General features: G+C 42.5%; 2 protein-coding genes across 4 annotated transcripts in view; both read right to left on the bottom strand.

The window, feature by feature from the left end:
- Nucleotides 1-22950, bottom strand: part of RPL14 (ribosomal protein L14) — a 301323-nt gene that overhangs the window by 123069 nt on the left and 155304 nt on the right. The window lies entirely within an intron of this gene.
- On the bottom strand, nt 8075-14286 carry EIF1B (eukaryotic translation initiation factor 1B). 2 transcript variants are annotated; one of them, XM_076006549.1, is made up of 5 exons: nt 14183-14286; nt 10535-10636; nt 9464-9627; nt 8923-9024; nt 8075-8525 (listed from the first exon to the last, which is right to left on the bottom strand). In XM_076006549.1, the coding sequence occupies exons 2-5, from the start codon at nt 10563-10565 to the stop codon at nt 8481-8483; spliced, it is 342 nt and encodes a 113-aa protein (XP_075862664.1). In that variant the 5' UTR covers nt 10566-10636; nt 14183-14286; the 3' UTR covers nt 8075-8480. The 2 variants fall into 2 exon arrangements, with proteins under 2 accessions (XP_075862664.1, XP_012625657.1); XM_012770203.3 differs by lacking the exon at nt 14183-14286 and having other exon boundaries at nt 10535-10853.

Here is a 22950-nt window from a genome sequence, read left to right as displayed (position 1 = left end):
ATTCATGTCCTGAAATATTTTTTTAGCTTCTTTGTGTTGGTTTTCAACTTTATCTTCAATCCCATTCATCTTATTTGCCATCCATATTCTGAATTCCATTTCTGACATTTTGACAATTTTCTTTTGGCTGGGGTCTGTTGTTGTAGATCTATTGTGAATCTTTGGGAGTGTCAAAACAGCTTGTTTTTTCATGGTGTTGGAGTTCTTTTGCTGGTTTCTTCTCATCTGAAACCTCTTTTCTCAGTTCAGGGCAGACAGGTTTGCGGTGCACCTGCTCTCCTTTGATGGGAACTCCTCTTTTTAGTGAGAGGAAGGAGAGGTCCCTAGATGGTGCTTTTGTGTCCTATCTCAGAAGATTGATCCTGCAGGAGAGGGGCAGGTGCACTACATCTTGTAATGAGGCTGCTCTGCATTGTTCCCTTCCCCTGTGGCTGTCACAGTCTAAGCCGGTGCTGGGGGATCTTCTTGCAGAGTGGTGGGTTGGTCCCCAGGCTGCTATTGGAAGCTCAGGCGGGGGGCTAGGTGAGTCCCTCTCCATGGAGGTGGGCATTGTGGGAGATTGCTCTGCCGGGTCTCCCTGTGGCAGTGGCAGTGGCTGCTGAGCGAGGCTATTTAGGCAGTGACCACAGGTGTCAGGACTGCAGGCTCATACTCCGCCCTGGTCCAGGTAGAATGGTGGTATATGGTGGGAGTGGCTCGTGGCTAGCGGGTCTGTGGAGATCCGGATTGTAACTGTGGCATCGTGTGGTGCCATGGGGATGTGGTCCCTGGTCAGCATGCAGGGCCAGGTGGTTTATTCCCCCCGTCTGCACGCAGAGCCCTGGGGGCTGGGCTGCTGGATGGCTGGGGCTCTCTCCCCACACAAGTCCTGCTGAGGCTGTTACTCTGAGACTTCTCAGGTGGCATCAGCGTCCCCTCCATGTAAATTCCCCAGTGGGGAGGGGACTTTCAGCTCCCAGTCACAGGGTGTGTGAGGACATCTGTTCTCCCTGCCTCCTCCCCGGCCCGGCAGGGGTGACGTGCAGATGGTGTTGTAGCACAGCCGATCCTTGTGCAGACCGGGTGCTCTGGACCCAAGAACTTAGAATGGTGCCAGTCACAGTGACCCAGGAACAGAGCCAGCGGGTCCCTGCTGAGCCTGCCGTCCGGTGCAATGTTACTGCAATCTTCAAGCAATTCCCTGATCAGTACAGAGGACTGTGGTGGTACTGGGGGCCCCCTCACGGCCCAGGTCACAGTGTCCACGGGGGGAGCATGGGGCCTGGACTTCTCTTCTTTGTCCCTTCCCATGTGTAGGGGTCTCTCTCCCTTGAGTACCTTCCGATCTTGGTGAGTGGTTCTCTCCGTCTCCCTCTCCACTCTGAGCATCTCTGAGCTTACAATGCTCTCTCCAAGAGGGTTCACCTATATAGGTGGGCATCTACTTGCAGCTTGCAATTCTCTCCTTGAGAGCAGCATGTGCAAGCTTCTTCTAGTCCACCACCTTCATTCGTCACCCCCTTTGGCTTTTGACAGACAGAAATTTAAACATTTTGTCAAATCAAGTAATTTTTTACAAACCATTCTTGCTCCAGACAAATAAATTAATTTATAAAGGTGTAGACCATTGAACATTTAGAAAAAAGGGGAGAAAACCCTTCAATAAACATGATGGGTGGAACGAATCATCGTCAAGGAGAAAAGGCTCTTCTTTCTGATTTGCACAAATGCTTATATATATTCTAGAAACTAGTTCTAAAGCTTTTGTTGGTTTTAGGCATTGTAATATCGTCTCTCACCGTCTGTTAGTTTGCCTAGTGGGTTTTTCATGGAACAGAAGTGTTTCATTTTAATGGATTCAAACCATCAGTTTGTCCCTATAGCTTGCATTTTGAGGTCCTGTTTAAAAAAAAACAAAACCCTTTCTTCCCATATGCATAACACCATTACTCACAATAGCCAAAAAGTGGAAGCAACCCAAATGTGCATCAATAGATGAATAAATAAACAAAATGCGGCCTATATATACAATGGAATATAATTCATCTTTAGAAAGGAAATTCTAGCACATGCTACAACATGGAAGAACCTCGAGGACATTATGCTAAGTGTAATAAGCCATTCACAGAACAACAGATACTGTACTATATGATACTGCTTATATGGGCGTTTGTAGTAGTCCAATTCACAGGGACAGAAGTAGCATGGTGTTTGCCAGGAGCTGGAGAGAGGGGAATGGAGAGTTGCTTAATGGGATCAAAGTTTCAGTTTTGCAAGGTGAGAAGAGTTCTGTAGATGGACAGTGGTCGTGGTAGCACAAATGTGAATGTACTTAATGCCACTGAACTGTGCATGCAGAAAGGGTCAAGATGGAGTCGGTGAGCACGTCTATCCTGCTGCCTACAAGCCGGTGCTGCTCTGGCAGGACGAGGCTCCTGGAACCTGGAGAACTGCTTCAGCAGCCCTATGAACCGACCTGAGGCCTGTGAGCCAGGAAGAGGTGAAGCGCGGCAGGCACACACTGCCAGATGCTGGCTATGAGCTTGACATTTGCCTCACTTCAGTGCAGAAGGGGCTGATACAGACTCCCGGAACAGTACTGGATGTCATTGACCAGATGATTAAATATTAGGTTGAGCAATTTTATGGATGGTGTTGCCATCTACTTAGATGAAGCAGACTGCACAAAGAGTTTTTTTGGGGGGGAGGATGGAGTCAACATTTCTACTTCCACCATGTTAGTTTTGAGATGCCTGTTACACATCCAAATGGATGTCAAGTGGGCTCTTTGTTAGCTGAAGGGAATGTGAGATCAAGAGAGGTTTCCTTTCTTCTATCTGAAAGATGGGAGGTACTAGAGAATGTTTCTATCTGATGAAAATGATTCAGAAGAGAGGAAGAAATTGATTCAGAAGAAAGGAGATAATTACAATGGTAATGCACAGAGCAGAGGGGACGGTACCCAAGATACAAACGGAGGGGGCTTGTTCTGATGGGGTCAAGTGCACTTCACCCATTGTACAGGAAAGAAGACAAGAGAGTATGCAACACTGCCTCAGATGGGTAGATTTGCAGGAGGAAAATGAGGAGATTCTAATATACAAAGACTCCACTTTGCACGTTGGAGGATGGCGGGTGAAGGGAAAAGGAAAAAGAAAACCCATTGGTTTTTCTCTAGCTGTCTCTGTATGTTTTGTGCAGGTATGGAGTAGTCAGGTGGTTGGGTTGAAGAAAGGCTGGACTTTTGAAAAATGAATACAAATGAAGGAGAGAGGATCAAGGGAGAGGAGGATATTTGCAAGAGTGTGATTGTGATGGTAACTCACGGAATCTATGCTGGGTCGTGAAGTCTGCGAAGAGAATTATTAAGAGCTGATGTATGTTAAACTCTCAGAGCAGGACCTACAATGTATGTGTTGAAAAGAAATTAGCTATTTTTATTATTAATGCAAGAGAAGTGAAAAAAATGAGGGCCAATGCTTGATAGAAATGTAGAAAGGCCCAAAGGGTCTGTTATGAAAGAGATAGTAAGTTTTCTAAAGTAATGCCTCTCAGCACCTCTGGAGGGAGGATTCTCTAACTAGGGGCCCATCTGGTGATGCTGCTATTGATTCATGTAGAATCAAATGCCCAGAAGTACCATTTGCATGTTACTACCCAGCTCTCATTAGCCCTCCCCTACTTGCTCAGGTGAGATCTGCCAGAGTCTCTTCAAGGGAGTGTATTAATGATTGGTTTTCCAAATGAGTCCTATGCTAGGTCTCTCGGGCCTTAACAGAATAACATCATGCATTGTAGCCTTAAGGGATTTTAGGGAATCCAGTCATTACTTTTCCCAAACGGAAGTCTTCAGGTGGCCTTCTAGGTGGGTGTGCCTCTCCAATAGCCAAAAAGGTGCATTAACCTGTGTATTGGTCAGAGGTTTAAATTGAAAGCACTATATATTTAGTGTGTGTGTGCGTGCGTGTAAAAACTCCAGATTGCATTCCTCAACAAGTGACAATTTAGGATTCTTGATTGTTTTCTAGTTTAATCACCCATTCCCTGAAGGCCATAAACAGAAGTCTCTGTTTACATTTAAATTAAATCCCTTCTAACAACACTGTGATAGATAGCAGGTGAGGTGACTTTATAGCTCCCCGGAGTAAGACCATGAAAACATAATTATTGTCTCTCCCAGGTAAAAAAGAAAATCGCAATTGATTTTTATGGGTTACAATAATAAAATATTGACTAGATCAATTTCTGGATCACATATGAGGGATGACAAAATCAAACCTGTCAGCTGGTGTTTTAATGATGACTGCAACAACTTAAACCTTTTTAATTTACGTGAACTGTGAGAAGCCATCCAGTTTTTTTAAGTGGCCACAAGGGGGTGCTGAGGGACTGCATACTCGCACTAATCAGCCCCTCTTCTTTAATAGCATCATTCCCTGGGTAGCCTGTGTTTCATTTCAACACTCTTGGTCTACCAGGTGGGTTGCTCATGGTGGCCATGCACCATGTCCCACCTCTCCTGTACTATTCTTCCCGATGCTGGTAGCTTAATCTCAGTATTGGGCTAAGGTTTCCTGAGTTTTTGACAAGTCAATGGCAACGATGCACTCAGAGTGGACGGTTTGTGACCAGGGAGTGGGTAGACCTTATTCCTACTCTCGGGGATTATACCTCCCACCAAATCCTTCTCTGGGGGTGTCTTTCCCCCAGAATGTGTCGTGGTTGACAAGGATAAGCTAGAAGGGTAAGGATTTTGAATGTTTACAACACAAAGAAATGATAAATGTTTGAGGTGATGGATATGCTAAATACCCTGATTTGATCATTATACCTTGGGTATACATGTATTGAAATCTCTATCCCTGTAAATACGTATAATCATACATATTTATTACATATGTATTGTAATAAATATGTACAATTATTACATATCAACTAAAAATAAGAGAAATAAAAATAATTTTTTAAAAGTGCTTTCTGATTCTGTCTCCACTGCCCGGATGATATATTTATTCCTTGCCCAACAGACTCAGGAGGTGAGTCTGGGGTCCTGATAAGAATGGGTAAAGGACACATGGAGACAAACCCATGGGTTAAAGTTACCCCAGGCTGGAGGCCCTTCAAAACCTCCTAGGCTAGAATAGAGAGCTGCAGCTGCAACCCAGCACAAGACCTGAGATCACTTAGATTCCCTATGGGAGATTTTGGCTTTTAACTTTAGACCCCTTTTGTGCCTTGAATGACTGATACCTATCTACATGTAATTGCTTTCTGCAAGGAAAAAGTTTGTAGGCTGTTCATTAGTTTGGGACAAGGCACCATCATGCCATCAGTTCACAGGGAGCAGAGCTATAGATTGACCACTTAACAGGTGAGCCACCTAACCCACAATGACATACTCACAAGCCAATGCTGAGTTTAAATTCGCTGCATGTTTCGTCTGACACAATAATGCCTAGATTAGGAACATGCAAGGACAGTTGAGCATTCCCTCCTCTTATTGGCACTAATTCCTCTAAACAGTTCTCCAGGAGGAGGAAATACAACCATTCCTCTGACTTACCCTCCCATGCTTCCATCATCCAGATAAAAAAGTACTTAGGTGCCTGCATGGCCACATGAAAGGAACCTGAGGGATGAGGGCTTCTTATATAGTTTCACTCCTGCTTAATTCTAGCTGATTCACTTGGCCCTTGATCCCAGACAAGCACAACGTCACTTGGCTACTACCTGCTTGTCAAGTGATCCCAATCCACCGTAAATGAGGACTCCCTTAATTTCAGTTACAGCAGGACCACGCCTCCCTTTTCTCTTCCACGTGGACCTCTGGCTTGCCAAGAGGAGTCCTCAGAGGCCCAGTAGAACTAGTGTGTGGGGGCGATCTAATGAGGTTGTTTCCTGAGCTGTAACTACCCATTTCATTCCATTAGCTGGATCCCAGCTGGTGGCATACAGAAGCCTACATTAGCACTCTGTATTTCTCAAGTTATTTTGGTTAACTGCCATCATGACTAGGACCAGAACTGTTCCTTCCATGATCAGAGCCACTCTCTATCTAGGATGATTAAAAGGACAGCTCTTGTTACTCCAGTTCCTAAGCAGGTAGAGGCTGCTTCCAGGGTGCTTTCCCTGCCTCAGGAGTGCTTAGACTGAAAGGTAAGACAGTACTGTTAAGTAGCACCTTACTCCAGGCTGTGCCTCAACCAAAGGTCCTAATTTCCTATGGCCTCTACCACATTTACAAGTCCAGGGACAAACTTGCTTGTCCTCTACTTGGTATCTTGCACTGTGCACCCTGAAGCATAAAACCAGAAATTGCAGGTCAAAATCTTCCCACGTGGAAGGCAGAGGTAGTTTGGCTATTTTCCTGCATCTGTAAGACATACTCTATCTTCCCTCCTCAATTACACAATGCCTCCTAGTCTTTTGTCTCCAAAGCAAAGACCAGTTAGCCCTGCTACCTTGCTCTTAGATACTTCTGAGGCTCCTAGTCAGACAGCTTTTCCGAGGGAGATGACTCCAAGTTTATCCTTTCAGTAAAATCACAGAAATATGTAAATGTTGTGTACTTTATTTCCATTGCTTGCTCAAAGAAGGGTACATGACCTGTTTTTCTCTTAAGGATTGAGACTGCCCTATAGGTGACAAGTCCAATCAGGTGTCCAGGGCTCATAGGCTGGAGGATCCCAAGTGCTCCTCACAAAACCCAGAGGCAAGTTTTGCTCCAGGCTTTTTATCCCACTGACTTTCCAGTGGCCTGACACATGAAGTGATTACTAAGAGCTTATCTATGGGTCCCGGGATGAGGGGTGTTTTTCTTTCCCTCTATGAGGCCTTCCTCAACCACCTTAACAGAAGGTAATTCTTTTCTAGGCACTAGCTCAGCTCTCAGCAAGTGTATTTATTTAGGCAACACTTTAATGTGAATGTTAATGTTAGTTTTTGCTTTACTATTTCCATAGCACTCCTCAACTAGTGACAGAACCACTACACAATGTTACAGATAAATAAGAAGTTTACTAGTCAGTTGGAAATTTCTCCCAAATCTCTTGATCTTCATCAAATAATACTGGTGTTTTCTGGAAATGAACTTACCAAATTTGGCACTATATTCTGGTATACTCACCTCTTAATAGTCCTCGATTGGAGGAATGGGGTGACAAAGTAACAAACCTATCACTTAGCGCCTTTAAGAGGCAAACTTTGTGGGAACTGATTTTGTTTTCCCAAAAGCAGCATCTCAAAATAGAGGCAAGGCCTCACTTGGTACAGAATAAATTGATCTAAGTGATAGACTTTGTTTACACCATTGTTGTTTTAATGTAGTAAGCTAAAAAGTTTGCACTTGTAGATGCATTTCTTTGCCTTGGCTAAATGGTTTTGTGGCATGGTTTGTACAACTGAGCATCTCACTACTGCTCAACAGAAGGCAGAAGCCTCGAACTCAAGAGGATGAGCCGCACAAATCTCACAATTAAGAACTACAAATTATATTTCTTACATCACCAACACCACTGGTCATTTTCACCCACGGATCTCCCTTCATTTGGTGAAAACACATACCAAAATCATGGTGTAGTGAAAGGACACGGCTTTTCTGGCTGGAAGCCCAGGCTGACATCCCAACTGTCACTTTCTAGCACTCCCGGGAAGTTAACTGGAAGCCCAATATCTTCTATCACCACCTACCCTTGCAACAAAGTGCCTGTGACTAAATATATTTTATGTTACAAGCCTATTATAATACCTGGCACTTGGGGATAGACTATGTTGGCAGCCTTGTAACACAACTGATAAAAGAACACATATAAAAGAACTCTATGTGCTAACACCTCAAAGTTTAAATGTCGTACTCTAAAAAAAATTCAAAATTATATTCTGATAAATGCTACAACTTTTAGTTGGCTTCAAGGAGTAGTGGCTCTGGTGAAGTTTATACTCCTGCTTCTATTCTTATTTCTAAGTCAGTAAATGAAAAAAACACAAGCTACATATAACAAAGGTTCTCCTCTATCTCTGGGAATAACAGCTGCTGAAGCCCATCAGAAGAATATTTGTAGAATGAGAACTCAAATTATGAAAGACAAAACATAAGTGTATTTTACTTGCTTAGATTTGGGAGCATAACTGCTCACGAAAGGATTCATAGTTTTTTTTTTATTGTTAAGCTGCAACATACATGGTTTAATACAACAAAAAACATTTAATCAAGTGAAAAGTAATAAACAGAACAATAAACAAATAAACACTCAAAACAAAATATTTTCCATTGGAAACATGTTAAGATGAATACGGGGTTTTGTTACCATCTTACTGCAATTTTCTTATGTGTTACTAGCCTACATACCCCATGTTTTCTGTAATCATGCAGATGTGAATGGAAGTTTGAATGATTAAATAAATGAGAAGTCCGTTTACTGCAGAGAATCATTTCACAAGGCAGCCAAACTGGGTTTAGAGAACAGAATTATTCAAGAAATTCTTCATGTATTTAGGTTCGTTTAGAATCCATGAACCTTAAGCTGTTCCTCCTTGACAATGCCAACCTGTAAAATAAAATTTAATTTAGCAGAATCGCTCTGAGGAATAAATTCATTCCTAAGAAAACATGGAGCAGTCATTAAAATGCATCAGTTAACAGCTTACTGCAACACTGTTATCTGCAACAAGCACTGTTAATAGCCAACAATTCGACACATATTTGAATACTTCGTATGCCAAGAAACACTGTGTGTATATACAGATATGATCAGATCATTCTAACGACAAAATAAAGCAGATAAGGCTCTTTGCTTTCAAAATAAGTACTAAATCTTTATTTCACTCACTTACCTAATTTACTCCACTCACATGATTTTTACTAAGTAGGAAATAATTCCTGTTGGCTTTCAATACAATTTTAGAAGCAATCTCAAGTTATACAAAAAGCACCTAATCTCTCACCTCCAAGAGAAACTGGCAAATGTTTTTCCTTTGGTCACCTTGAAGCTGAATAACCTCTCCGTATTCAGGATGCTCAATCACAGTACCATTACAGGCAAATTTCTGGAGAAGTACATAAACGTGCAACATAATTTAGTCAAAATACAATGAGGTTTTGTTTCACCACAAGAATAAAATCAACTATTTCAATGGGCTTGACTATATTAAAGAAACAGATTTTGTTTCCCATAATCCATAACACTTCCAACTTAAGTTAACTTGTAAATGAATCATAAGGTCACATAATGATTTTATGTGTAACATCAAGAATTAACTATTTTGCATTGTTTTTTAAAGTCATGCAAATTGTTTTTGAAGATGGGAGACCATACTGGGAGAATAACCACATATCTGTGTGCTAATTACAAGAACGAAAACAACTTTCTTGGGTCCAGTCATTTTCATCCACACTGATATATTCAAGTAAAGGTGTGAATCATAATCCAATTCTGAGATGTGCGTCAATAACTCTATTTTAATCCATTCTTCCTAACCCCTTTACCTTTTTGAAAGCTTTCACAAGTTTCTTTTTGTCATAATCATCTGCAATGCCCTGAACAGTAGTCAGTGTCTTTCTGCCGTTCCGTTGCTGGATTCTTATATGAATGTAATCCTCAGTCCCTGCCGGGAGTAAGTCGTCACCCTTAGTTGCATCAGCAAAGGGGTCTGCAAAGGGACAGAAAAAAAACCCAAAGTTGAAAAATATTGTTTAGAAAGCACTTTCCAGAATATGGCACACTACAAATCAAGATAGTCAGCAATGAAGGTTCTAGTGCCTTTTTTTTTTTTTGCGGGATGGGGGTGGAGTATTAATAAAGCCACCAAGGTACTCTGAAAAAAACTCAAACATTTAAACAAGTATGTCCCTTGTAGAAAAACGTTGGTATAGGTAGATAATGTTATTGTTGAACACCGTCCTCTAACGAAAGAGATATATAAATCCTTAATTTTACAGCCGCTATAAAAATGTGCGTCATCTGGATTACATTCTGATGAAACCAACAAACGCTCAAGTATGCCCACCGCAGTCATTTAACTGCAACTCTGCCTTGCAGAAATCAAAGATACATCAAGAAGCGTAATTTTACCAATTAGGATGCAAGCAGAGAAGCCTGGACCACCACTGCCCCGTGACCGACCAGAGGCTCGTATCTGCATCCTGCACTACATGTCCCCGAGCGGTGCTCCCAAGCGGCTCTGACCGCGAATGGACGCCGGTCCCCCAGCCCCCTGTCCCGGCTCCCCCTTTGCGAGTACACGGGCTGGTCCAGGAGCCCGGGAGCAGGCCCGCCGAGGTGTCAAGGGGCCGCAGCGGAGGCAGGAGCGGGGTCGGGACCGGGCAGGGCGGCGCGGGGTCCGCAGCCGGCGCTCCGGGTCCAGCGCCGTCCTCGGGGAGGGGGTCGCCAGGGGCCCAGTCGCCATTTTCTGGGCGCCGAGACAAAGCCCCACTTGGGGTGCGGGGAGGGCAGAGCGGGGGGCCCTCGGGGCGGTGGTCGGGTCGTGCAGCGGCGGGCGGCCGTCCGAGCGGCGGACCGGGGAAGGCCGGGGGGCGGCGGCGGCGGCGTGATCTTACCGAAAGATTGGAGGTTCTGGATAGTGGACATGCGATACTAGTGTGAGGCCGGTGAGGGGATAAAATTCCTGCGGGGCCCGCCCGGATCACCGTGTCAGGAGGCTGTAGTGGCGAGAAAACGGAAATAAATAAGGAAACGCTTCGCCCCTGGGTTGGGATTCGATGGAGCGGCGGCGGCGGAAGCCGGGAGGAGGCAGGAAGAGGCGAAGGAGGAGGCGGAGGAAGAGGCGGCGGCGACGGATGCGGAGACGCGAAAGAAGAGGCGGCGCTGCGGCTTCTCCCACAAAATGGCCGATGGAGACTATTTAGCCGCGCCCGCCGCCCCTCCCTCGTGACCCGCCCGCGCCAGGCATCCTGGGACTTGTAGTTTTCCAGAGGCGGCGGAGCCCGGAAAGCCTGAGCAGTCCAGCGGGCTGCCGGGACCGCAATTCCCGTCAGGCAGTGCGCCTTCCAGCGCCGGGCGGAAGGCCCGGGAATGGTTCGGGCGGCTGCCTCGCCGGCCAGGTGCAGTAGGATTGGGGGTTTCTTCCCCGCGAGCTCGTAGGCCCTCCGTGACTGTTCTCTTGCGGTGCAGCCGCGGCGCGGAGGGCGTGGTGCTGAGGGTTACTCTCTCTCAGTCACCCTCGAGGCCACGGGTAATGTAAGTAAAATCGGGCTGCAGGAGCAAAGCAAGCCCTCTAGCCCCAGCTTTCGACTCTTTGGCTGCATCTCAGCACTGCCTGCATCAAAATTCCAGCCCCCAGTTGCAACAGCCGCGTTAGTCCCCGCCAAGACTGGGGAGCTGGGAGCCTCTCTTCCAGGGTTGGACGGGACCCCGATTCCCTAAGCGTGACGGATCGGAAACTCCAGCGTGCATCTCTGGAAGGCTTGATAAAACAGACTGATAGACCCCAGAGTTTCTGTTTCGGAAAGTCTGGTGTGTGACCCGAAAATTTGCAACTCTAATAAGCTTCCAGATGATACTGATGCTGCTGGTCTGGGACCACGCTTGAGTACCACTGCGCAACTTCATCAGGGGCTTGGCATCTAGTGGGGGCCAGATGTGTGTTAACAGAACACACCAGAAAACCAGCCTGTCTGCTCCTGTTATGTACTTCATAAGGTCCAACATAGAACCTCAACAGGGTTGGTGCCAGGTATAAATTGAAGGTGAGGTCAGCAAATAGGTTAATTGATGAAGAGTCAGGTACTAGAATTATAATGTCTTCTTATCAAGTCACACACAGAAAAACAAATCCAAGACTTTGAGAATCGGCTCACCCCAGTACTGAATTGTAAAATTTGGTTGGCTTTCTTTGAAAGCAAAGATATAGACTAAAATTTAGAGATTCGTTAAGTGTTTTTGGTGCCATGGCAGTCCTGTGAAGTCTATGGACCCCTTCTCAGAATAATATAAATTATTTACTTTATATCCATATAAATTATATACAAATTATATACTTTAAATCCATAAAGTAAAACATGTAGGATTACAAAGGAAACCAATTATACTTAAATTAAAAACAATACATTGATAACATAGTCTGTGTTTATTAATGTGTTAACAAGTTGTAGCATCAGGTTTAATAGCTACGATAATTTCAAAAAGGTGATAAAAACAAAAACAGGCGATAAAGAGATATTTTGAGATGTCTGTAACATCAGAAATGTAATGCGTCTGTCTCATATAAGGAGAGTCAGCAGAAACAATAAGTGAAGGCTCTTAGAGCCCTAATGAATTCAGATTTTGGAATTATCAGATGTAGAATATCAAACGATTATGTATAAAATTTAAAGAAATACCCAGGTATCTCAAATAAATGAAAAAGCAATAAGAAAATCTCTAAAATAAGCAGTAATACATAAAATAAACCAAATAGAATTTTCAAAAACAAAAAAAGAAATGTAATGCGAAAATATCTGTGATGTCTGTTGGTGCAAAGTGATATGTGCATCTAATATTTCTGTCATGTTGCCTACATTCATAATGGAAGGAAATGCTAAATTTTGCTTAGAGATCAGTGAAAATGCACATACGATCCCTTTACCCCATCCCAGTTTTAGGGATCTCCACCACCGCAATTTGGACCAAGGATCTGCAGAGCCCAGGTTAAGAATACCTGGATCTAATAGTTTTTTGTGATTAACAGTGATAATAGGTGCCATTTATTGAGTACTTACTATTATTATATGTAATATTATTAATCTTCATTGCTATTCTATAAGGTTAATATTACTCTATGTAGCAGATAAAGACTGGAGGCTTTTGTAGGTTAATTTGCCTTAAAAAGTCAAATTATTAACTCTCAGGAATTTAACTACATTTTTGTTCTTCTAACCCTGATTCAAATGGAAAACACTTTTCTTATCCCAAAGGTGTAAAGTTCTAGAGCTGGTTCCAAAATGTCTTCATAAAGTAATTTTTAATACTTGAAAGTAATTTTTGCTTTAAAGTAACTTTTAATACTTCAATTTTATACTCTAGTTTCTAAGTGGTTTTTAATATTCTAGATGAAATACAGAATAAACAAACTGCATCTCCATTTGTTTGCTTTCTTTCTTACTAGATGCACATAAGTATTTTGTATACATTGTTTCTTAGAAATAGCCAAGGATGGTCCAGTGAAGAAAAAGTAACAAACATAGAGAAGATTAAAAAAAATTCTAGAAATCTTAGAGTTTTTATGGTCATGACTCCTGTCAGGGTCATCCTTTCTTAGACCTAGTGTTTGTATCAGAAACTTCCAGGAGCTCAGAAATCTTTAATCAAAGCCAATATGAATACAGGTTAGATACAATTGTGGTTATTCTCTTGAGGCTGTCTGACTCTCTGGTCATTTGGAGTCTTTGTATTTAGACCTGCACTGTTAAGTATAGGAACTGCTAATTAAATGATGTGCTGTAAGTATAAAATATATAGTGGCCTTCTGAAGACTTAAATTGCCTTAATTTCACCTATTTTTTCTTTTCAAAATGTGGCTACTAAAATTTTGAATTACATTGGCTTACATTCTGTTTATATTAGCGCTCATTTAGAGCAAAGGAATTTGATCTATATGTAAAGTTCTTTTTCTTTTTCTTTTTTTTTTGGAGATAGAGTCTTGCTCTGTTTCCTGGGCTAGAGTGCTGTGGTGTCAGCCTAGCTCACAGCAACCTCAAACTCCTGGGTTCAAGCAATATTCCTGCCTCAGCCTCCCAAGTAGCTGGGACTATAGGTGCACACCACCATGCCCAGTTAATTTTTTCTATTTTTAGTAGAGACAGGGTCTTGCTCTTGCTCAGGCTGGTCTCGAACTCCTGAACTCAAGCGATCCTCCCGCCTTGGCCTCCCAGAGTGCTAGGATTACAGGTGTGAGCCACTGCACCCACCCTGTGAAACTGTCATAAATAGAAAAAGCTGAAATGTTTAAAATCTAGTATTTTTTAGTTCTACATGATACCAGCCTAGTTTAAGGTGATTATTTCTTGCCCTACTTCAGAAGAGAGTTTAGATTACTCAAAGAGAACAGTAGTATTAACTAAAGGAATCAGAGAAGATAAACAGAATCATTGAAAAAGAAAAGCCCCCAAAGCCAGAGGTAGACCCCAAATCGGGCTCTAACTTCCTAGCAGTTAAGACAGAGAGGAAATCTGCTAGAAAACCCATATGTCTACAAGATAAAAACATACCAGTTGTGCAGGAGGAATAGCTGTGCCTAGCCCTGAGCCACAGGAGGTGTTTTTCTTGGGGCCTCATAAAGGGGACACTGTGATGTAGTGGGCAGCATCCCCAGCAGTTGCCTACAATGAAGGCAATGGTGGGGTTTATGCCGCTGTTGCTTATATCTGCTGGTCATGAAGACAGGTTATTTGGTTAGAACCTTGGGTCCTCATCCATCCGTAGGTTGCCTGCTGTGGTGAACATGTGATAATGTACCACTTAGATTTCCTGCTTCCGAGAACGCAATTAACAGACATCTCCAGGTGCTGCACTCTGAATTCAACATGGCCTTCTGCGGAAACTTCCCACTGAGCACAACGAAGATGCTAACGCAGGCCTGTTCTTGAGAGATGTAGGACTCCTCTGATGGGGGACTCTGGCTCAAGCAGTTTCCATTGGCTTGGCTGACTGTGCTAGTCCGTTTTCATTGCTATAAAGGAATACGGGAGGCTGGGTAATTTATAAAGAAAAGAGGTCTATTTGGCTCACAGTTCTGCAGGCTGTACAAGAAGCGTGGGGCCAGCATCTGCTTTTAGTGAGGGCTTCAGGGAGCTGCCAGTCATGGCGGAAGGGGAAGGGGAAGCAGGTGTGTCACATGGTGAGAGAAGAAGCAAGAGAGCAATGGGAGGGGTGCCGCACTCTTAAATAACCAGCATGAGCTAATAGAGCAAGAACTCACTCATTACCCCAGGGTTGGCACCAAGCCATTCATGAGGGATCCACTCCCATGACACAAAACAACTCCCACTGGGCCCCATCTCCAACACTGAGGATCAAATTTGAACACAAGATTTGGAGAGGACAAATATACATACTATATCATGGACTTTTTCTTAGATTTGTGCTGAAGCCTAAGATTCTTCTTATTCCTCTGTCCCTCACAGGGTCACCACTTCTGGCTCTTTAATCTTTTCTTCACTGGTGTTGCCCTCAATAAATCTCTTGCATAAAAAAATAAATAATTTTTTTGTTTGTTTTTAAAAAAACCTCTTGCATATCTAAGTCTGTCTTGATGTCTGCTTCTCCACAAGGACCCAAATCGATGCATCTAACTCCAGACAGGTTGGTGAAGAGAAAATAGGTGGAAGGAAAACTCTGGTTTAAATAACCAATTATTACTGCAAGACTTTTCCTTCAAACCCTAAAATCTTCTAGTGAGCTGTTTTGGGTTTCATGAGGCTAAGAGAACTTTTTCATAGCCCAGATGAAGGCCTAAGGGCTTCTATATAAAAGGAGCCTAGGCAGCCTTTTGTTTTCCTGGGTGTGTACCCTAAAATAAGCCCTTTGTACCTTGCATATCTCATGGTAAGAAAATGTGAACACATTGAAGGGCAAGAAGAATATTTACCTAGTACTCCAGGGTCTTTTTACTGCATTAGTGAAATGGTAAATCACTCTTCCCAAGTGACCAGTCAATGAGACTGGTACTTCCAGAGACCAAATGCAAAGAGAAAACCCAAAGAATGAGTGTCTGATTCACATTCTGAGCCTCATAACTAGTATTTCTCACTCCTCAGCTTTCAATGAGAGTTAAGTAGTTGAGTTTAATGCTACACGTTCTGGCTGGAACCATGTTGCCACGTGGTTAGCAACTTACATGGTACAAATAAACAGAACTCATTTGCACTCTACTTGTCTAAAAGACAATGATTATTGAGCCAGTGTTTCTGTAGAATGGATCAGAAGACCTACAGAAGAGAAAGTCATAACCTAATCCTATTTCCTTCTCAACCATGTTACTGGGAGACGAGTGGGGAGAGGTTAGTGAATGGGCTGTGTGTGTGTTGGCTCTTCGTTAAGAATATTGATAGTGACAATGATCAATGTGTTGGCAAATAGCCCATTATTTGTGGCGTATCACAGAGTATAATGTTAAAAACAAAAAGTATGCGTGTGCTAAAGAGTCAGTACTTTTTCTTATTTTCAGGGAGTTTGTGGATCTAAAAAAAAAAAGAGTTAAAACAAGGCAACATGTAATCGTGAAGCAAATATCAAAATAAAATCTCAGGGATCTGGGAGGTTGAAGACTTAATGGAGTTAACTCATGAAATATGAGGAAATTTCCCTTAGGCAATTAAATCTCCAGTGGTGATCTTAGTGAGGAGGGAATATGGATACATGGGCATGCCATTTGACTTCTAGACTCAAGGAAGGAGCAGAGAGGCGCTCAAGTTTTTCCCCCTCCGTTCTATCTCAGATCCTTCCTTTACAGTTCTTGACAGCAAAAATAAATAAATAAATAAGTAAATCTTTGCTGTCACAAGATTTATATGCACTCCCTCCTTAGGAAATGACAAGTATGTACAGTGTGAGGTGCCTGAGGCAAACAGGCCCACCCATTGCCACCCTCTCTCTGTATCCCTGCGCAGGCATCCGTCTGCTCCAGGGCGGATGCAGTATAGCACATTTTTTTCCCCCTAAAGGTTAAGTTGTGTCTGCTTTTCAATGAGACATGACCTTACATTGCCAAATCCATTCCTGGCAATTTATGCAACTCTCATTTAAAAATAGATATTCTGGGAATCACATCTGTTTAAGTGGAAGTAATTTATATCTTTCTTTCGTTGTTTCTTTCTTCTTTCTTCCTTTTTTTTTTTTTTGAGACAGTCTTCTTCTGTCGCCCAGGCTAGAGTGCTATGGCATCAGCCTAGCTCACAGCAACCTCAGACTCCTGGGTTTAGGCAATCCTTGTGCCTCAGCCTCCAAAGTAGCTGGGACTACAGGCAGGTGCCACCACACCTGGCTAATTTTTTCTATTTTTAGTAGAGATAGAATCTTTCTCTTGCTCAGGCTGGTCTCAAACTCCTGAGCTCAAGCGAGCCTCCAGCCTCAGTCTCCCAGAGAGCTAGGATTACAGATGTGAGCCACTGAGCCTGGCCAATGTATATCTTTCTTATTGAAGTAAAGTTAGAAAATATGTTTGTTTGAATATTATTAATTGTGGGGATTTATTATGAATGAACCTGGGGACTTCTGATTAGATCTTGATCATAATCTCAGTTGATCTGGAAGTGGAACCTTCAGTCTTTTTCTGTGACCACAGAAATGTTTATAGCTTTAATGATAAATATATAATAGGCCAGGCATTGTTGCTCACACCTGTCCCAGAACGTTGGAAGGCCAAGGTGGGAGGATTGCTTGAGTTCAGGAGTTTGAGATAATATATAACAATATGCCTTATCTAGATATTAAAACTAGATGTTGAAAGGGGCGTACTGAGCAGAGGGGGATTTCAGAAAAGAAATCTGTAGGAGGAGGAAAGGATATCAAGGTCAGTAGAAAGAAAATTAGTTGTCTTGGTAGATAGATGAAAGAAAGAAAGGAGAAAGAAACAAAAGGGAGAAAAAGGCAGGCAGAATTTTCTGTGGAAAGAATTGCATCCATGTGACAATGAAAGTGAGGAAAGCCAAGAGCACGGTGGACGCTTAACCAAGTAGAGTTTAGGTCTTGGTCAAATAGAGGCCAACCCATTGTTTTTAGAAAGGAAAATAGCTCTTGTATTTCATATGAAAATTCAGATTTCTGTTTTCTCTTAAGAAAAATATAAATTTCTAGATTTCTTTTTTTAAATCAGTCAAAGCCGATTTATCGATCCTTCACTTCTGATTGCCCAGGCCACGGGACCCCCTCCTTGTGTTATGGAATTATGATGAGAAAAACTATCAATGAATTAAGAAAATAGTCAATGTGGAGCCAGATGTGATCTAGATTGTTCCACCTTAAGAGATATTTTGGGAAGAGTTCGTGTTAAGGCAAAGGGTGAAGTCATGAAGGAAAGAATGTGCCTTTTATATAAAAAAAGTTAAATTGTACCTTTCTGCTCAAGAGAGATCTGGTGCTACAGAACTTTTGTTTCATCTTCTGACTTGAGTTAGTCCAGCATAGGTAATAAATCTTGTAATTGTCGTTCTTTGTTGTTTTGCTGTTCTGTGTACTGAAATTTGTTTGGGGCATAGACTGATGGTTGCTACCTAATAACTTTTATCCCCTTCTTTCTTAGTAAAACAGAATCCCACTTTTATTCTGTTCCGCAATGTGGCCAGGTAAAGGACTAGTCTATGTTTCACAGCTTTCCTTGCTAGATGTGGCCAAGGAGATATAAGTAGAAGTGTGAAATGGGTTTCCCAAAAAGACTGTGGTCTTCTTCCATTGTCTTATAACAGAATGCCTGAAACTGGGTAAATTTTTAAGGAAAAGGAATTTATTTCTTAGAGTTATGGAGGCTGAGAAGTCCAGGGTCAAGAGCTGCATCTGGTGAGGGTCTTCTTGCTGGTGGGGGCTCTCCGCAGAGTCTGGAGGTGGCATGGGGCATCACGTGGCAAGGGGGCTGAGCGTAATAGCTCAGGTTTCTCCTACTCTTACAAAGCCACCAGTCCCTTGGCTGAGCACTGTGGCTCACGCCTGTAATCCTAGCATGCTGGGAGGCCAAGGTGGGCGTATCGATCAAGGTCAGGAGTTTGAAACGAAGCCACCAGTCCCATTCCCATGATGACTCATTAATCCACTATCCCATGAATGGATTAATCAAATTAATTTTGAGCAATCATGATGCCCTCATGATGCAATCAAATCTTCAAGATGCCACCTCTCAATACTGCTATGTTGGGATTAAGTTTCAACATGAGTTTTAGAGAGGACAAATATTTAAACCCTAGTAAATGCTTAAAGGAAGCTGACTCAGTTGGAGGAAGTGCCCGTGTTGCTATTCCTTCTTATTCCTTCCTGCTTCCTGGAGAGCAGACATGGTGCTGGAAGTGCAACAGCCACCCTAGACCTCGAGATGACCTTGCCCTATGCATGCACTGCAGCTGGTAGGACAGAAGGACAGAGGGAGCCTAGGGCTCTGGACTGCCCATCTGTGCACTTGTTATATGTGAGGGAAGAAACTCCATGTGTTTAAGCCTCTGCTTCATTGGGTTTCAGTTAAAGGAAATTGAACCTTACCCTAGCCTGAAGAGCTCTGCTGCCTGCATGCAAGTCCAGGCCCCTGAGAAGTGGGGCAAGCACTCTCCTAGTGCTGCATAGTGGACTTGTGTGTGTCTTGAGTCACTTTCCCTATCCTAACCATGATCCAAGAGACAAGGGCCAGCTCAGCGTGGGTCATAGGAGCATGCACTAGATGCAAACTGACAGTATGTGTGTCTCTTCATACTTCAGAGGCCACGGGGCAGGGCAGATGTCCATTAACTATCTCGGGCTCATCGCGTCTCTTCAATAAACAACAACAGTGACAGACAGTGTCCAGCAGGATTATTCAAGGGAAGACAATCAAATTTAGCATTGTTTATCGTCTGCCTTACAAACAATGCACCTGGACTCTTACCATGAAGTTAGCAGTGGAATTCCTAAAGGTCAAATTTACAAAGTCTCAAATCGAATAATCATTTTGTTGGGCTTTTTATAATGTGATTAAGTATTGGAAGGTTGACATATGCCATGCCAGCTGGCATATGTGACTGTACCCACACCAGTTGTTGTATTATTAAAATACTTTCATACAGGTTGGGAATACCTATTGCCCATCCTCCCTGGCTCCTCCCTCTGGCTCTCCCAGGTCATTATGTGAACCAGCAACTAACAGCAAGCACCTTCCTGGACTTAGTTGCCATCCATTTGCAAAGTTAGTCATTTGAGCCCACAATGTCATTATCCTAGCAGTGTGTTCACTGCTGCCCAATATTTGTCCATAGTTTGACTGAGACAGTATAGAGGGGTATTGCTCCAAGTATTCCACAATCCACTCTTGGATCAAATCAGATCATCAGAGAAACTGAGAATGTATATTGTATTTCAGTTACCCCCTGCCACTCCCCCCATCCCCTTGAGAACTGGTCTTGCTGAGTTGTGTTTTGGGGTGACGTCATCAATCTGTGCCGGGAGACAGGGAGGGAGACAGTACGGATGACGCTCATTGTCATCTATCTCAGGAATGTTGCCAAGGATGTGTTTTTTGTTTTTGTTTTTGTTTTTTATATCACAGTGTCAATTTATAAGGATCCTTAGAGAAATGCCTAACTGGTTTTGGAATCAAGAACAATTGTATAGAAACTGTTCTCTTTTTAACCTCATAGACGTCTCTAGGAATGTCCAGTTTTTCCTTCTTCCTATCTTTGTAAGTAGACTTATATCCATTCTGGAATAAGGCAGAGAATAAAGAAATAAGTCAATGAAATAGCTCACGCCTGTAATCCTAGCTCTTGGGAGGCCGAGGCGGGCGGATTGCTCAAGGTCAGGAGTTCAAAACCAGCCTGAGCAAGAGCGAGACCCCGTCTCTACTATAAATAGAAAGAAATTAATTGGCCAACTGATATATATATAAAAAAAATTAGCCGGGCATGGTGGCGCATGCCTGTAGTCCCAGTTACTCGGGAGGCTGAGGCAGGAGGATCGCTTGAGCCCAGGAGTTTGAGGTTGCTGTGAGCTAGGCTGACGACACGGCACTCACTCTAGCCTGGACAACAAAGTGAGACTCTGTCTCAAAAAAAAAAAATATAAAAAAAAATAAAAATAAAATAAAAAAAAAAGAAATAAGTCAATGAAATGAAATATATCATCAATTTAGATAAGGTTATGAAAAAATCAAAGAAATCTAAATACATAGGCATGTTACATTTTTTTTTTCCTCAGTGGAATTTCTATTTTTTTTTTTGAGACAGAGTCCTGCTCTGTCACCTGTGCTAGAGGCTGGAGTGCTGTGGTGTCAGCCTATCTCACAGCAACCTCAAACTCCTGGGCTCTACCGATTCTTCTGTCTCAGCCTCCCGAGTAGCTGGGATGACAGGTGTATGCCACCACACCTGGCTAATTTTTCCTATTTTTTGTAGAGACGGGGTCTTGCTCTTGCTCAGGCTGGTCTCATACTCCTGAGCTCAAGCAGTCTTCCAGCCTTGGCCTCCCAGAGTGCTAGGATTACAGGCATGAGCCACCACGCCTGGCCGAATTTCAATATTAACTTATCACAGACTTATACTGAGTAATAATTGTGAAACTCAATTTTCAAAGTTCTGGAATAAAAATAATAACTAACTGAAGAAGATACTCTCTTTAAATTCACATGCCCATGGACTTACAAGCTCTTCCTTTTATTATCATATTTTTTTTTTTTTACAAATAAACACTTTAGCACAGTCAAGGCCTTGCAGAATGAAATTTGAACTTTAAGGTAAACGCAATGAAAATGTTTCTGTAGGCATTGTTTTAATTTTCCTTTTACCAATCTCAGGGAGAGTCTGTTCTTTATAATTTTCATAAACTTGTCATCTGGACATATCTAAACACTATATCTTCTGGGCTTACCTTTCCCTTTTTTTCTTTTATTAATAAATGAATTCAAGTCTCGTCCCATGTATCTCTGGGATGTCCTGTGCCCTAAGATATCTAAGGCTTCCCAAGGGACTGCCATTCTTTTTGGTTATTTCCTACTCTAAATTCTTATTCTGGCTGAATTCTTTGCCCCAAAGATAATCACTTTTCTTCTTCCCTCCCTTATTTCTCAAAACACTACTAACAGGGTTATTGTGCATAGCACTTTTCTGGAAAAATTGGAGGCAGCTGGGGAGGCTGCAGCACTGTACAGAAAGGGGCTCAACTTAAAGTTCAGTGTTAGGCGTCATTTCCCTGGTCTTGTCTATTACAAGGAAATGACCTTCTTTCTCCTGGGACCCCTCCTGCTGCCATGCTGGACCTCCTCCTCTTTTTGTTTTTTGGGCAGCAAAACCATTCACTAGGCAAAGATTAAATTTTTCTGGTACTGTAGTAACCTGCACAGTAATTTAACTGCCTCCCTCATCTCCCTGCCTATCTCAGAATAGAGGCCTTTGTATTCTGGGGTCTCCAATACCAAATCATGGCAACAATGACAAATGGTGGCAGTGTTTCACATTACATTTTGCTCTAAGTTATGGCAAAGCAAATTCCTGAGTAGGGCTCTCTGTGCACCAAACAGGACACATGGATTCTGAGAACTTAGGATTTGTGAGGAGGAATCTGGAAACAGTATTATAGTAATAAACAAAGGCCGGGTAGCTCACGCCTGTAATCCTAGCTCTCTGAGTGGCTGAGGCGGGCGGATTGCTCAAGGTTAGGAGTTCGAAACCAACCTGAGCAAGAGTGAGACCCCGTCTCTACTATAAATAGAAAGAAATTAATTGGCCAACTAACATATATAGAAAAAATTAGCGGGGCATGGTGGTGCATGCCTGTAGTCCCAGCTATTCGGGAGGCTGAGGCAGAAGGATTGCTTGAGCCCAGGAGTTTGAGGTTGCTGTGAGCTAGGCTGGCACCACAGCACTCACTCTAGCCTGGGCAACAAAGCGAGACTCTGTCTCAGAAACAAACAAACAAACACCCTTTTATTGATATTATTGAACTGTTAGTAGGGTAGCTAATCAGAAAAGTCAATTAATGTGAAGATTCATAAAAAGAATCAATATCTTATGTTTTATATTTTATTATATGTCATTTGCTAATCTTTTGATGTTGGGATAAGGTTTTTTTTTGATAATTGGCTTAGTATTACAATTGGAATTCTCTGGTGTCTCTCTTTCATGAATTCTACCTATAATACATGTATTACATTGTCTTTTTTAATTTAAAATGAGAGCTTAGGGATTTTTTAAAACTATGAGTGCAGATCTACCTAGATTTGTATGATTATTTTCCATCAATATTTATATTTATCTCATTTGTACATTACTTGATCACGATTCTCTTTAGCTATTTGCTTTTATCTAGTTTT

Source organism: Microcebus murinus, chromosome 1 (genome assembly GCF_040939455.1).
Source record: "Microcebus murinus isolate Inina chromosome 1, M.murinus_Inina_mat1.0, whole genome shotgun sequence".
Classification (NCBI taxonomy): domain Eukaryota; kingdom Metazoa; phylum Chordata; class Mammalia; order Primates; family Cheirogaleidae; genus Microcebus; species Microcebus murinus.
Note: the sequence above shows the minus strand (reverse complement) of the source record. Positions and strands in the feature narration are given on the sequence as shown.